The 15256-nt window shown below is 47.4% G+C and overlaps 1 protein-coding gene across 1 annotated transcript in view; it reads right to left on the bottom strand.

The window, feature by feature from the left end:
• POLR2B (RNA polymerase II subunit B) overlaps window positions 1-15256 on the bottom strand; it is a 106826-nt gene that overhangs the window by 59286 nt on the left and 32284 nt on the right. The window contains exons 12-14 of the mRNA XM_088446494.1: window positions 9583-9722; window positions 7521-7632; window positions 6935-7089 (exon numbers count right to left, since the gene is read on the bottom strand). Of these exons, the coding sequence (XP_088302620.1) occupies window positions 6935-7089; window positions 7521-7632; window positions 9583-9722 (407 nt within the window). The remainder of the gene's footprint in view (window positions 1-6934; window positions 7090-7520; window positions 7633-9582; window positions 9723-15256) is intronic.

Raw genomic sequence — 15256 nt, 5'->3', positions numbered from 1 at the left:
GCTGAAGTCCGGGAAGCATGTTATTCTTAACAAGCCAAAAGAACAGGAACGGAGGAAAGGAGAAGACCGGCACATGCAGACACCAGCTGTCACGGAACCGGGTGCCGGAATAGCGAAACCCCCTGCTAGCCAGGAAAGTGAGACAAAAATCCACTTTTTTCCTTTGTCCAATGGGGGACACTAGGACTGTGGGACGTCCCAAAACTATATCTTTAAGGGAGGCAACGCACCTGTACTGCGCTAAATTCCTAACGCCCAAAAGCCGTATCGGCAGAGGCGATGGTGTCAAAGGTGTAAAATGTTATAAAAGTATTGGCAGAGGACCACGTGGTCACCTTACAAAGCTGCTTCACAGAGGGACCACGGTGAGCTGTCTACGAGGCCCCCACATACCTAGTGGAAGGAGCCTTCACCGAGGAAGGGATCGGCCTGTTCGACAAAAGATAGGCATGACGAATGGTAAGGCACAACCAAGCAGCTAAAGTTAGCTTTGAAGCTGGCCAGCCACGCTTGCTGAAGTTATAAAGAATAAAGAGTCAGATTTCTGAATATCCTTGATCCGATCAAAATAAGTGCGAAGAATCCGGAAAATGTCTAGTGTCGAGTTTGAAGAATCAGAGGTTGAAAGGGAAGGTACCAAGATCTCCTGGTTGATATGGAAGTGCGATACTTTCGGGAGCTAGAGCTGTTCTCTGCACACATCTAGAGTATCAGGATGGAACACAAGGAAAGGTGCACAGTGAGACGGTGCACAGTGAGACAATGCACCCAAGTCCAAGACTCTGCGGCCTGAAGCAATAGCCTGAAGGAATAGTTATCCATGCAAGCCAACAAAGATCAATGATATCAAACGGTTCAAAGGGGAGTGCTGAAGAACCCTCAACACCTAGGTCAAAAACCCCGGTGCTACGGGGGGACACAAATGGTGGCAGAATGTGGAGTACTGCTTGCAGGAAAATTTTAATAGCACGTAGATGAGCTATACTTCGTTGGGAAAATACCAAGAGAGCCGAGACCTGTACCTTCAGGGAAGCAAGGCAAAGACCCAGATCCAAACCAGTCTGTAAGAAAGACAAAAGTCTAGAAAGACTAAACACCTGAGGTTCCCGACCGCGGGCAGAATACAATTTAAAGTATGTCCGACATACACGATAACAGATCCCTGCCAAAGGTGGTTGCCGGGTGCAGAGCATGGTCTGGACAACTGGATCTGAGAAACTTTTGGCTTTTATGCACCTCGTCAAAGCCAGCCAGCAGAGATCAGGATGAAGACACGGGCCCTAGGAGAGAAGATCCGTCCGGAGAGGGAGGCGCAATGAACAAACTGAACAGAAGAGGTCTGCGTACTAGGCTCTGCGAGGTCAGTCTGGAGCGATGAGCAAGGCAGCGACGCCTTCTTTCTTCAGCTTGCGAAGGACCCGTGGGAGAAGGGAAATTGGGGAAAACAGGTGGAAATTTCCATGGTACCGTGAACACGTCCACCAAGAAAGCTCCCAGGTCCCTGGAGTGAGAGCTTTAGTGAGGGAGAGGCCTCAAGTTGATGTTCAGACTGCCCTAGCAACGGATCAGCATCTGGAAAACGTCGGGATGCAGAGACCACTCGCCTGAATGAACGTTCTGTCTGCTGTGAAAGTTCGCCTCACAAGTTTGGACCCCCGGAATCTAGACCGCCGAGAGGGCTGGGAGGAAGTGTTCTGCCCAACGGAGTATGCGACTGACTTCCTTCATGGCCCCACGACTTTTGTTACAGCATTGATGGTTCATGTAGGCGACCACCGTTGCATGATTGTATCTTCACTGCGCTGTGTTGAAGGAAAAGCCTCGCATGACAAAATGAGCAGTGGACCGCACAAAGCTCCAAGACATTGATCGGCAGCACCAATAGTCAGGAAGGGGATTAAAGAAAAAACTGGCACCACAATATTTAGGAGAGGTGGGAAATCCTCTCTCCGTGAAGTCAGGCAGCTCAACATTGTAAGATTGCTACTCAGCATCTGGGAGTGGAGAGAAAAAAAAAGCCCTTGGCGGGGAGCTCAGGAACAGAAATGAGCCAAAAGGTAGGGGGTGGAGAGAACAGGGGAAGGCTCCATTCACTTCTGGTTAATCCCAGGGATTTGGCTCCTAAAAATGGTGCACCTGTTACAGCTGTGTCCCTGGTAGTCTAGTGGTAACACAAATAAGACTGTGTACCTGCTGCCAGAACCGCCAGCAGCTGTCTACCCCACCGACGGGGTTTGTCGCTATGCCAGTCTCCCCACAGTTAGTTGTCGCTTAGCTCTCCCTGCGCCTGGCCGCAGCTCCTCCTTTGTGCTAAGAAGGTGGCCGGTGACACTGACTCAGTTGTCAGCGCGCCGGCCGCCAGAGGGGTGATTGAGTGCTTAGAGGTAGCGTTAGCAACGCTCGCCGCTGACCTCCAAAAAACATGCCCTCTTTCTGAAGGCACCAAAAAAAACTGACTTCCTGGGTTTCCGGCAGGCTACAGGGGAGCCTGTGCAGTTTGGAAAGTAGTTAACTCCTTGATGCCCATGCTCCTGCAACTCATCCTATACCCACAGTCAGTGTCCCCATTGGAGGAAGGAAAAAAGAAGGTTTAGTCCACAAAACCAACTGATACGCATGGAAAATGGCCAGGGTAGGTTTGCAGGAGAGGGGAGCCAATTCAAGCTGAGGTATCTCAGTTCCATCAATTCAAGAAGTTCAAAAAGCGCCTTTTGGAGAGCCTCCAATACCCAGTTCAGATCCCACAGAGGAACAGGTGGAACATACGGTGATGGAATATGAAGAACAACTTGAAAAGAATGTTTGAACCTCTGGAATGAAGGCCAATCACTGCCAAAATAGGACAGAGATCTAAAACCTGACCTTTGCAGGAGAAACTGTGAAAGCCCTGAGACAACAAATCTTGCAGGAAGGACAAAGGACGCGATAAACGTTCACACCAGGTTGATATACAGTTTGCAGACACAATGATAAATTCTGGAAGTTGCTGGCTTTAGAGTCTGAATCATGTTCCTGACCACCTGGTAAAAGAACCCCAAAGCCCTCAAGATCTGGGTCTCAGGAACCATGCCGTCAAAGCCAGTTGAGGAAACTGGTGCAGACAGGGTCATTGACGAAGGAGGTCTCCCTGAAGAGGTAGATGGTAAGGATCCTAGGCAAACATGCTCTGAAGAAGAGAATACCACTGTCGACTAGGCTAGTCTGGAGCTACGAGAGTGACAGAGCGCCTCACAAAGAATACACTGAAAAAAATCTTTGGCAGTATGCACAGGGGAGGAAACAGATATCCTAGGTCAAAGAACCAAAAAGCCATCATGGCATCCATGAAATTTCTTGTTCACGTAGGAGGCCACGAGATATATGTTCGGCCGTCCCTACATGTCCACCATTTCCTGAGACGACACCTGGTGTAGTTCAGATTCTTCTGTATGAACAGTGTGACGTCTGAGAAAGTCTGCCCCCTAGTTGTCCACCTTGGGAATGTAAATGGCCGATATGGAGAGGACTTAGAGTTCCACCGAACAAAGGATGCGAGACACCTCACTCATGGCCTGAACACCGCGGGTTCTGCGCAGTTTGTTAATGTAGGCCACATTTGTGGCATTGTCTGAATGAATTCGGACAAGCTGGCACTTTAAAGACCTCTGAGCCTGGAACAGGGGCTTCATGATCACACCGGAGCAACTGGCAAGTCCGTGGGGACAGCCAGAAGAGCTGTCTGTCCTGGCAGGAACCCATCCTGGATCAATGGTGTAGGATCTGCTGCTGAAACTTCTGGGCATGAATTCTGGAAAAAGGAACCACTTCAAAGCGCGGCTACAATTTTACCCAGCAGTTGCAAGACCAGAGAACAGACAGACAATCTTCTCAGAGGAAAGAAAGACATGCCGACACAGGAGACCCAAGAATACCATTTGCTGGGATAGGAGGAGATTGGACTTGGGAAAATTTACAAACCAGCCATGAGACTGTAGAGCAGGCCTTTCCAACCTATGGCTCTCCAGCTGTTGTGAAACTACAAGTCCCAGCATGCTTTACCAGCTGATCAGTGGGAGGGTATGCTGGGACTTGTAGTTTCACAGCAGCTGGAGAGCCACAGGTTGGCCAGGCCTGCTGTAGAGTGTCCATTGCTACTTGCAGATATTGCTGTAGAAGGACTCCCGAATGAGCCTTGAGAAGTAGGTTGTCTAAATATGGAATGATGGACGGTAACTCTTGTACATCTTAGCAAGCAGCCCATATGGGTCATGACATTTGTGAAATTAGAAATGGAGATACCCCACTGCAAAGCAGAGTAGGTATTGATGACCCTTCCAGATCGTAATATGGAGGTAGGCATCCTTGATGTCAATGGAAGCTAAAAACTCCCCGGCTTCCATGGTGCTGATGATTGAGTCCTTGCGCTCCATCTTTAATATTGCTAGAAAGAGTTTGTTTAAGTTCAGGATTGTACAGAAGGGCCCGTCCAGCTTGTCCACCAGAAAAAGACTAGAATAAAACTCCAGTCCTCGCTGGTGAACCGGAACAACTACGGAATCAGAAAGAATGAACTGCCTGCATCTGGACAGATCCTGGGGAAGAGTGACGAAAATACGGTGTGGCAAGTCCAGTGTGTACCCTCTGGATACAAGACGCTCACAAAAAGATCTGGGTCTGACTGAAGCCAAACGTCCCGCAACCTGAGGCGGGCCCGACCCCCTGGGGGTGATGCTAGGCCCCCAGAACATCATGCGGATGGCTTGTCTGTTGGCTTAGCGATAGTCCGGCATGTGCCTGTAAATGCCATGGCCCCTGAAGGCCCCTTATGGGGAAACCTCACATACAGATGTGTCCACATACATCTTATCGCTGTGCACTACAAGTCACATTAAGCATAATGCATGCGTGCCATGCATGCTAAATTTTACGGTACAGTGTCAGCAGCTGTGACACCAATGTATTTTGCATGTAGAAACACCCGCAGTTGCACACAGTATCTAGGCATGCCACATCATTTTAAAAGCAGCAGAAGCTGAATAAAACGCATTTGAAAGTAAAAAGTCGCACGAAAAGAAGCTCGGCGCTACAGAGTCAAGCCAAGGCACTGCGTGACTAGAAGAGCTGTTCAGCAAGGAAGATGTATTTGGCACATCTGTACTTGAAAAGGAATGGAAACTTCCCCTACCCTGAGGCCAAAAGGAAAGTAACCTAGGAGCCATTGTCTGGGAGGTAAAAACCAAGATGAGGTAAGGAATCTTACTCCCGATAGCCTGGGAGATAGTTTTTCTAAGTGCTGACCCAAAAAGAAATTCCCCCTCGAAGGGGACCACCTCTAAATTTTCTAAACCAGAAATTGCAAATGCTGAAATTTGCAACTGCACAGAGACCACATCCAACAAAGCATCTCCCACATAAATTCATGAATCTGCTCTGCTAGAGTAAAAGAGTCTGAATACTGAAGTTCAAAAACCATCTGAAGCAACCAGGTGTCTACAGCTCTAAGTACTCAAGCACTAGCCAGCACAGACCTGAGGGAGGCAGCCATAAGAGTGAAGACAGATTTTAGCACAGCGTCACTTTTCCAATCAGCGTGATCTTTCAAAGTAACAGACTGCACCATAGGGATAAGGGTAGCCTTAGCCAACCTAGCAATAGGTGCATCCCAGGGCTTAGTGTCCTCATCTGCAAAAGGATATAGTTACCTAATAGTTTAGGGACCTTAAACTGTATCTGGTTTAAGCCAGGCTTCTTTTAATGTTTTCTTAAATGGGAAAAAACCTGCTTCATCTTACCCTTAAGGAAAAAAGCAGAAGAGGCCTCAGAGTCGTGTATCAGTAGGGTCTAGCAGACTGCGTCAATTAAATGCCAGATGTCTGAACTAGCAGGGTAGTCCTCCCAATCTGAGGTATCCTCCTAATAAGATTCTAGTTCCCTTTCCTCAGTCCGCAGAATCAGAATCCCCGGGAAAATTAACTGTGGGGCTGGAACAGTCTCTTTAGTAGCCATAGCCCCTGCAGATGCTACCACCTTATTAATAGAAGAAGCCATCTCAGACACTTCCCCATATTATGGGCCCATGCTGGTTCCCCTTCAGTAATAGAGGGGTTTAGTGACCACCTGTGAATAAGGAAGTGTGTCACTCACCTGGGACTGTGAGCTCTGCAATAGCGTCTGCCATGGACTGAGCCCATTCTGGAATCACTGGCATGTTAGTGGAACCCCCAGGCGGTGGATCCAGTCCCTGAGTTGCAAGCTGAGCAGAAAGCTTCCGGCTCTATGCAACCGTTAGGTAACATGAAAAATACAGAGCAGAGCACTGCTTAACTTTAGAAGTCTTATCTGGCTTCCCGGACATGTTATACTAACACAAATAAACACTAAAGACAACAAAAGCCTGCCTAAATCCTTAATATGAAGGAATAGTGCAGGAAAGCCATCAGTGACCAAGGAGCAGATTGCTTAAGCCCTTCAACTGAAGAGCATTTGCAGGGTGGCTAAGTTGTGTAAAGAGCTGGCCTGCTCAGGATACTGAACAGACACAGGAAAATTGTCCAGCGCACTTACCTGATCAAATGCCTCAACGCAGTGTGACCTGGCATGGCAGGGCCCTTAGACCAACAGGGCTTGTTAGGTGACCCCCCCCCCCCCAGAGGCAAGAGGTAGAGCGGGATTGAGTGTACTAGTCCTAACACCAACTCTCGGTCCATCAGCAGGGTCACTTGTGAACAGGGACAGAAGCACTATTAGTGAAAATAGAATAAATAAAACCAAACTAAAAAGCTAAGCTGACAAAAAATGTCTCTCACTCCTGTGGCACTAAACTAAAAACTGAGGATCTGGTGGAGGTGGAAGGGTTGTCTTTTTGACTAGTTCAGTGCCAAATTTCTACTTCAGAACCCAGTTGTAAGTACTATCGCAGTGTCCACCAGATGGATGATAGCGGAACAGCTTTTACCTATAGTTATTATATTCCCTTTCTTTTAGTTGGTCAATGTGTCTCTTTTTCAGCAACAACTTCTGCTTTTCCACAATAAGCAAAGGCCTGCAGATTCTTCCTGCATCTGTGTAGATCCGGATTTCTCGCTCTCTAATATCTCTAATCATTGACACCTGAAAAGACAGTAAGGAGCAGATAGATATCCAAAACTCACAATTGCAATGACATTATTGAGGAGTGTCCTTTTTAGAAGAATAATGGTCCTATATAGGACTAAGAGACTATAAAATGGTGCTAGGTTTAAAACACAAAAAAAAAAAAAAAAAAATGTAAAAGGTTTTTATTGTTGTACATGGAAAGCAAGTTACAGCAGATATTGCAGACCATGTAATGGTACTTAACAGATATTTACGCTTGTGCATTTAGAATAAATGGCATAATATGTGATGTATACGGAGAACAGATGGACAAAAATTTATTTATAATGACTGAAGGAATAAAACAATACATTTTTAACAGTTAATATTATATAACTTAACAGTAAATGTAATAAATGGTGCATTAATATGATACATATTTTCTTCGCTGTTAAATAGGAGAGTACCTCAGACACAATGATGTCCATCTGACGGCGAAGTTTCCTTAGTGTATTCATCAACTGTTCTGGATCCTTATGAATTCCAACCCAGCATCCATTGACAAATATTTTTGTGGCGCTAGACATTTTCAAAATCAAAAGAGAATGATTTATTATACATACAAAGAAACACACAATCACAAGGTTTTTAAATGACAACTCGCATAATACATTTATATGTCTGATCACAGCCCAGAACCAAGCCCAGAAGAAAAGTGACTGTTACTGACCATATTTTGTATTTTTTTGCATTAATAGCATTGAGACATTTTTACCATTTTAGCAGTCCTCTTAAGCAGCTCTTTCTGAGGCTGTGTGAGACATGGTGCTGATGCCATGCAAGTGCATACACAGGTGCCCCAGAAACTCACTTTAAAGCAGGTTGTTGGGTTTTCATGCTCACTCCTCCATGTGAACTGAAAGTAACTGCTAAAGAGAGCAAGAATAACCTTGAACACCTCCTACTCATTCCCACACTCAAAATAGATGGAAAAGTCTATTGAATCAAGAATAAAGGATGTTTTTGCAGGCAAGATGCAGCATAAATTAGCTCACTGGACAGAAGCTTATGTTGCACTTCATTGCCTTGACACTGAATGCCACCACTTCGAAATGTTTCTAGACAAAACTGCAATTTATATGGATTCCAGCTATAACAAATACCAACAGCGGCAGTGGCAAGTACTCTAACCCTCCCCTCTCCCTACCCTAATCCTCCCTTAGTGCCTAACCCTAACCTCCCCCCATTAGTGCCTAAACCTAAAACAAAATGTTAACTGTAAATCTGTACAGCACAAAGTTGTATGGAAAAAATACAACAAAATCCAAGACGACTTAGCACACTGTAGAATTGCGTTTCCGTTATATAGTATATGAAAAAGTCAGCAACCAGGGATAATGAATTCAATACCTCTCCACATATTACCCCATTTGGCATGCAGATAGAGTGATGGTTAGAGGGCCTAATTCAGACCCGCTCGCGAGCGCAGGACACTCGCAAGCGGGTCGATGGTGCCCTAATGCGCACGACGGAGGGAGCTCAATCATGCGCATGACCCGCATAGCGACAGCCAAGCTGTCCCTATGGGTCTCGCACCAAAGGGGGCGTGCGGTCGATGGTGACTGACAGCACGCCCCCTTTGGTGGGCGTGCCGGGGGCGTTGCTGCCCAGACGGAGGCATTCCCATGGGAACGCCTTTCCTTCTGGGTCCGGCCCCACTGACGTCACTAGTGATGTCAGTGGGAGAGCTTTTGGCTCTGATAAAGCCAAAAGCACTCCTGGGCTTGCGGCAGCGAGACCCAACCGCAGGGTCTCGTCGCAAGCCCGATGGTCGCAATGGTCTTGACCATCGCGACCATCTTTTTGGCCGCTCGCATAAGCTGTGGGTGGTCACCCACAGCTATGCGAGCGGCCAGGAGGCCGCTCCATTTTTAGGTAGGAGGGCCCTGATTCAGAGCGAGCGCTCTTGTCAGAGCGTTCGGCTCTAAATCAGGCCCAGAGGCTCACGTGGTATTACCAGAGTTCTTCTCAATCACTGCTACCCATATATGACTTACTCTCCCTTTTCTATCTCCATTTACTATAGGTATAATACATCCAGATGCCTTAGCACTTTAATAATGTATGCTAAATATGTTATTCTTTGCTCTGTACTTGAGCTGCCACTATCTTTTGGTTGTTCAATGTACACATTGTTCTTTTACACTCTGTACTCAACAAAAACAACTGCACTAAATGTTGTTCTCATACATTAAGTGCCTAAAGAATCAATGTAGCCTTTACATGCGTTATCCGTAACACAACATAGGTTTTATACAGGCTGAAACAAGACAAATTGTAGAAAACTCATCTTAAGGCACAAAAAAAAAAAAAACAACAATTTACAAATTTTACATTTTTGCTATATTTTTTTGTTCAAGAAATAAAACTATTGCTATCTAAGTAAAGGTTAGTCTGTTTTCTTTACAAGCTAGACTGCATTTCTGTTTCTAGGGAAAAATAAACAGAAAAAGCATATAGAGCACATACTCTGCAATGGCCGCTGGAGATATTTCTTCAAGGTTTTCCATACTCCATTCTTCCAAAAACTCCAATATTGGAGAAGGCTGAGACCCAACAGAGATATAGGCCATCAAAGCCAGATTTTTCACAAGCCCTACTGCATGACCCTGTAAATATACAACAATAAAATTCTAAACAGTAAAAGAGGAATTTTGGGTACTTCGAATTCTTTTCTCTGATTCATGCTGGGGGACACTGGACCATGGGGTTGCAGATGGGACTGAAGTAGCTAGCACTTATACTAAATTAAACCTGTGGCTTTAAACACTAAGCTCTGCAACCCCATCATGCCAGTTCAACTTCAAAAGTGCCTGGAAAGGAGAAGCAGTAACCCAGTGAAACTGTTATAACAAAAATAAAAACAGAACCTGTCAAAAAAAACAATGCAATATGACTGAGCGTGAGGGAGGGAACGCAGTGTCCTCCACTATGACTCATAGAAAAGGATTCAACGGTAAGTACCCAAAAATATTCTTCTTCAATGCTGGGGGACACTGGACCATGGTACGTTCAACAGCCGCTCCCAGGTGAGGGAACGCTCAGGCTTGCCGACCGGAGAAATGTACGGCCAAAGCGGGCATCGCAGGAGGCAAAACATGAAACCTGTAAAACCGAGCAAATGTGCGGAAAGAGGACCAGGTAAGCCCATGGCGCTCTTCCCAGGAGGTTGCTACCGCTGGAGTAGAATGAGCCAACACTGTCAGGTGTCAGGTCTCCCCGCATCAGTTTCATGATCGGGCAATAAGTGCTGTTGGGTTTCCGAACAAGGAATAAGTTAGAGTGGAAATCCCCGTTTCCTTTCCGATGCCAGAACTCCTCCTCCTTCCAAAAGCAGAGAACCGATGGCCTGGTCCAAGGCCACCCATCTTAGCACACACTGTACGCTGGAGTAGAATGAGCCAACACTGTCAGGTGACAGGTCTCCCCGCATCAGAATAGGCCCAATAGATGACTAAGCGGATCCAACGTGCAATGATCTGCTTCGTAGCCGGCCAGCCACTTTTGTGAGCGTGGTACAGGACCAGCAAGGAGTCCATATGACAAATGGATGAAGTTCTGTCCAAGTAGAGCCGCAGGGCCCAGACAACATGGTGGAAAGGTGGAAAGCCGAATTCCGAAACCTATGGTAACAGAGGACCAAGTTAAGATTCCATGAACACTGTCGAGAGTGCCGGAACAAAGGCTTCCGCCCAGGATAGAATGCTGGAGGCCTCCACCATTGCTCCTGTGCTCCTGGTGCCACCCTGATGATTCACGTACGCCACTGCCATGGTATTGTCTGATTTGACCCGCACCAGCTGGCCGGCCAGGACGGACTGGACTCCCAACAGAGCCAGATAGATGGCGCGGTGCTTCAGCACATTGATCTGTAGGGCAGGCTCCTCCATCGTACCAAACAGCTTCATGCACAGCCAGATGGACGGGCGAGTCACAGATAGTACTGTCCAGACCAAATCCTGGAGAACCCGAGCTTTGGACTCAGGCAGGGAGACTCGCTGGAGAGAGGTGTCAAAGATCATTCCCAGGAACATCAGGCGCTGGCAAGGCGTCAGGTGAGACTTCTCGAAGTTCAGGTTCCAGCCGTGAACCTGAAGCACCTGCACCGTGCGGTCCACATGGACCTGCAACAGGGAAGCCGAATCTGCTTTCACGAGCAGATCGTCCAAATAGGGAACGACCATTATCCTGTCCTTGTTCAGCAGGCTTGCCATTGCCGCCATGATCTTTGTGAGGACACATGGTGCTGTAACCAAACTGAATGGCAAGGCCTGGAAGTTATAGTGAACTGGGCAGAGTAATGACCTGCCTAAATAGGAACGTGTAGGTACACATCCCTGACGTTGAGAGGCCAAAAATTTGTTGGCTGCCATTCCCTGGATCACCGATTGGAGAGATTACATGTGGAAAACGGTCCACCCAAAGTCTGGTGTTCAAAGCCCGTAGACTCATGATCGGGCGATAGGTGCTGTTGGGCTTCCCGAACAAAGAAGAGGTTAGAGTGGAAAACCCAGTTTCCTTTCCGATGCCACAACAACTCCTTCCAAAAGCAGAGAACCGATAGCAGTGTCCCGGGGAAGAGCAGTTGCAGAAAATATATATCCTTGGGAAAAATTGCCCTGCACCCAGGCATCGACAGTCGATGCCATGCACCAGACCCTGAACTAGAGTAGGCGTCCGCTTACCCCCCGACCAGACTTTGTGGGCAGAGACCCCTTCAGGCGCTAGGCTTCTCCAGAGCCTTGGCCCCCGAGCATCTGTAGGTACCAGAAAACCTGCCCCCGAGGAGCTGAACCCCTGCTGGGGAAAATCGGCCTCGGACAGACTCTCCTCTAGTAAACGCTCCCCCTCAAAAAGAAAAAAAAAAAAAAGGAAGGGAGGGGCGAAAAGTGGTCCCCGCTGTTTATGGGCCACTATGGGCAGGAAAGTGCTTTTCCCTCTGGTAGCCTGGGCAATAATTGTGTCTAACTCAGTGCCAAACAGAGCCAAAAGGGGAAAGAGGTTCCAAATAATGCTTGGGATTTGGCGTCCGCATCCCAAGCGTGGAGCCAGAGTACTCTTAGAGCAGATATGGCCGTAGCCAAAACCCTGGAGGCCCCCTGAGCGCAGTCCTGGACGGGCTCACACACAAATTCAGCCATCCCGTGAAACTGTTTTGCCAAGTCTAGTAAAGCATCTCTGGACAAGATACCCTGAAGTCCAGCAACAAGTTTGTTTGCCCATGTCTTCATGGCCCGAGCGACCCACATGGAGGATAGCAAAGGGCGAATAATGATCCCAAAGCCAATAAAAAAAAAATTAAAAAAAAAAAGATTTAAAGCAACTTTTCAATTTCTTATCCAGCGAATGCTTGAAAGACACAAAACCCTGAACCAGAAATGCTCCCACTTGGTGACATGGTCTGGAGGAAGCTGGTAAAGGGACGCAAACTTGCGAGGAACGGAGAACTTCTTATCCGGGTCCTTCCATGCCTCCTCCACGAGATCAGAGGAAGCATCCAAATCCAGGTAATCCAGAGACTGTCGTACCGCCGTAATCCGGTCTTCCACACCTTGACCCAAAGGCTCGAGATTCTCACCCTCCGGGAGAACCTCGTCATCCAGTAGTTCACTTTCCTCCTCCTCTGAAGCAGAAACGTTGAATGGACCTCTGGAAGACGCTTATGCGCCTGGCGCAGCATAGAAGCCTCAAAGAACCGTTCCAAATAAGAGGAAACTTTCTCGAAGGCCACCACTGTGCACTCCATGGTATGCAGCCAGGGTTGGTCAGACCCCGGCCGCACCTGGCGACCCAGTATACATGGCAGTAACAGGTGTGCGAGCCTGTTCCTCCTGCTGAAGAGCCATTAGCTGGACCAAGTTGGAGAGGGAACGCCCCCATAGCTCATGCCGATTTGTCCGGGCAGACACGGTGCCACCCGATGCAAACGTAACTAGGCTCCCTCTGACAGTCTGCTTAAAGCGCCCCGGAGTCCCACTGTCCACATGGCAATTTCACAAGACACTTTGGCACACATGAAAAAAAGATAAAAATAAATCAGAGTTATTGTAGATTTACCTAGATAACTCCTTTTCTTCGCGATCCACAGGGATACCATGGGGATATTATGGTTGGAGAGACAAGGCACCAAACAGTTAAAGCTTCAGCTCCCCGGATGCCTCAGGTCCTCCCTCCATATATACCCTGCCCCTAGCCATAGGACTTCAGTTTAGTTAACAAGCGTTAAGGCAGGAGAAGGATAGAGGAGAAGGAAGAGCAATCGTACACCAGAAACACTCTTACACAAGATGAGGGAATCTATGACAAATAAAAAAAAAATTACACATGCAGCCAGGTGTGTCAGGGTGGGTGCCCTGTGGACCCTATGAACCTTGAAGAAAAAGAGTTATCTAGGCAAGTCTACCATAACTCTTATTTTCTTATTCAGTGGCCATAGGGATCCACAGGGATACCATGGGGGGCTCCTAAAGCAGTTCCCCTAGGGTGGGGGACACTCCTGAGCAGAAAGGAGAACTCATCGCCCAAAGGAAGAATCCTGAGAGGAAAAAGTATCAAAGACATAGAATCTTAAAAAAGTGTGGACAGAAGACCACGTGGCCGGATTGCACAATTGTACAGCAGAGGCACCACGACTAAATGCCCACGATGGCCTACAGACCAAGTAGAATGTGCCGTCACCGTGCTTGGAACAGGGAGATCAGCCTGTGAGTACACCTGAGAGACAGTCATCCATAGCCATCTCACCAGAGTCTGCACAAAAAGAGCATTTGATTTTCTAACAGAGTTTGTATGCTCCACATAGATATGAAGAGCACGAACTACATCAAGGGAGACTTCACCTACAGAGATCTGGAGCCTGAAAAGCTGGAACAACAATTTCTTAATATACATGAACACTACCTTAGGAAGGTAACCCTCCCTTGTACGAAGAACAGCTTTATCCTGGCGAATGATCAAAAATGGGGAGCAACAAGACAGTGCTGCCAAATTAGAAACTCTATGAGCAGAAGAGATAGCGAGAAGAAAGTGTCTTTGCTATCAACCACTTAAAATCTACAGAGTCTAGAGGTGCAAATGGGGAAGCCTGTAGCCCTTTAAAAACCAAAAGACAAATCCCACAGTGCTACCGGTGGAACAAAAGGAGGCTGAACTCGCAGAACTCCTTGGACAAAAAATTCTAACATCTGGTAATGAAGCAACCGTCTTCTGGAACCAGACTGACAGTGCACTCTCAAAAGTGAACCAGACGGAGACCACTATCTAACCCTGCCTGAAGAAATGCCAGTACCCTGGAAAACCTGAACACATTAGGATCATATTTCTTATGGGAACACCATTGACCAAAAGAATGCCAAACTCTAATAGATGTAGGCAGAGGCAGGCTTCCGTGCCCTAGGCATTGTTTGAATTAGAGAACTGGAAAAACCTTTTGCTCTTAGGATGGAAGCCGCGCCGTCAAAGCCAGACGAGGTAAGTTCGGATGTCGGCAGGGACCCTGCGTTAGCAGATCCTGCCATAGAGGAAGCTGATACGGACTGTCTACGGGCAGATTCTGTATGTCTGAGCAAATGACATCTGGGCCAAGCCGGAGTAACCAATATTACTGTTACGCCTTCCTGCTTAAATTTTCTGATAACTCTTGGGAGGAAAGAAATTGGAGCAAAGAGATACACCAGCTTGAAGTCCCATCTTACTGCCAGTGCGTCCACGAAGGCTGCTGATGGGTCTCTGGACCTAGATCTGTACCTGGAGACCTTGTGGTTGTGGCGTGACACCATGAGATCTCTCTCTGGTAGACCCCACTTGTTTACCAGGAGCAGGAACACTAATGGATGGAGAGACAGTCTCCGGCGTGTATGTCCTGGCGAATTAGGAAGTCTGCTTCCCAATTGAGCACACCGGTATGAATATTGCAGAGATGGACGGAAGAGGACGTTCTGCCCAAACCAGAATCTTTGTCACCTTTTTCATGGCTGCATAAACTTTTCGTGCCTCCCTGATGAGGTAGCTACTGTAGTCACGTTGTCAGACTGGATCTGGACCGACCTGCCCTGGAGCAGGTCCTGTGCCATGACAAGTGCTTTGTATACTGCTCGCAGTTCCAGAATACTTATTGGCAGATGATTTTCCTGATTTGTCCATC

This window comes from Taudactylus pleione, unplaced genomic scaffold (assembly GCF_031769625.1).
Source record: "Taudactylus pleione unplaced genomic scaffold, aTauple2 ptg000399l, whole genome shotgun sequence".
In the NCBI taxonomy this organism is placed as follows: Eukaryota; Metazoa; Chordata; class Amphibia; order Anura; family Myobatrachidae; genus Taudactylus; species Taudactylus pleione.
The sequence above is the reverse complement of the archived record's forward strand: the minus strand, read 5'-3'. Positions and strand labels throughout refer to the sequence as shown.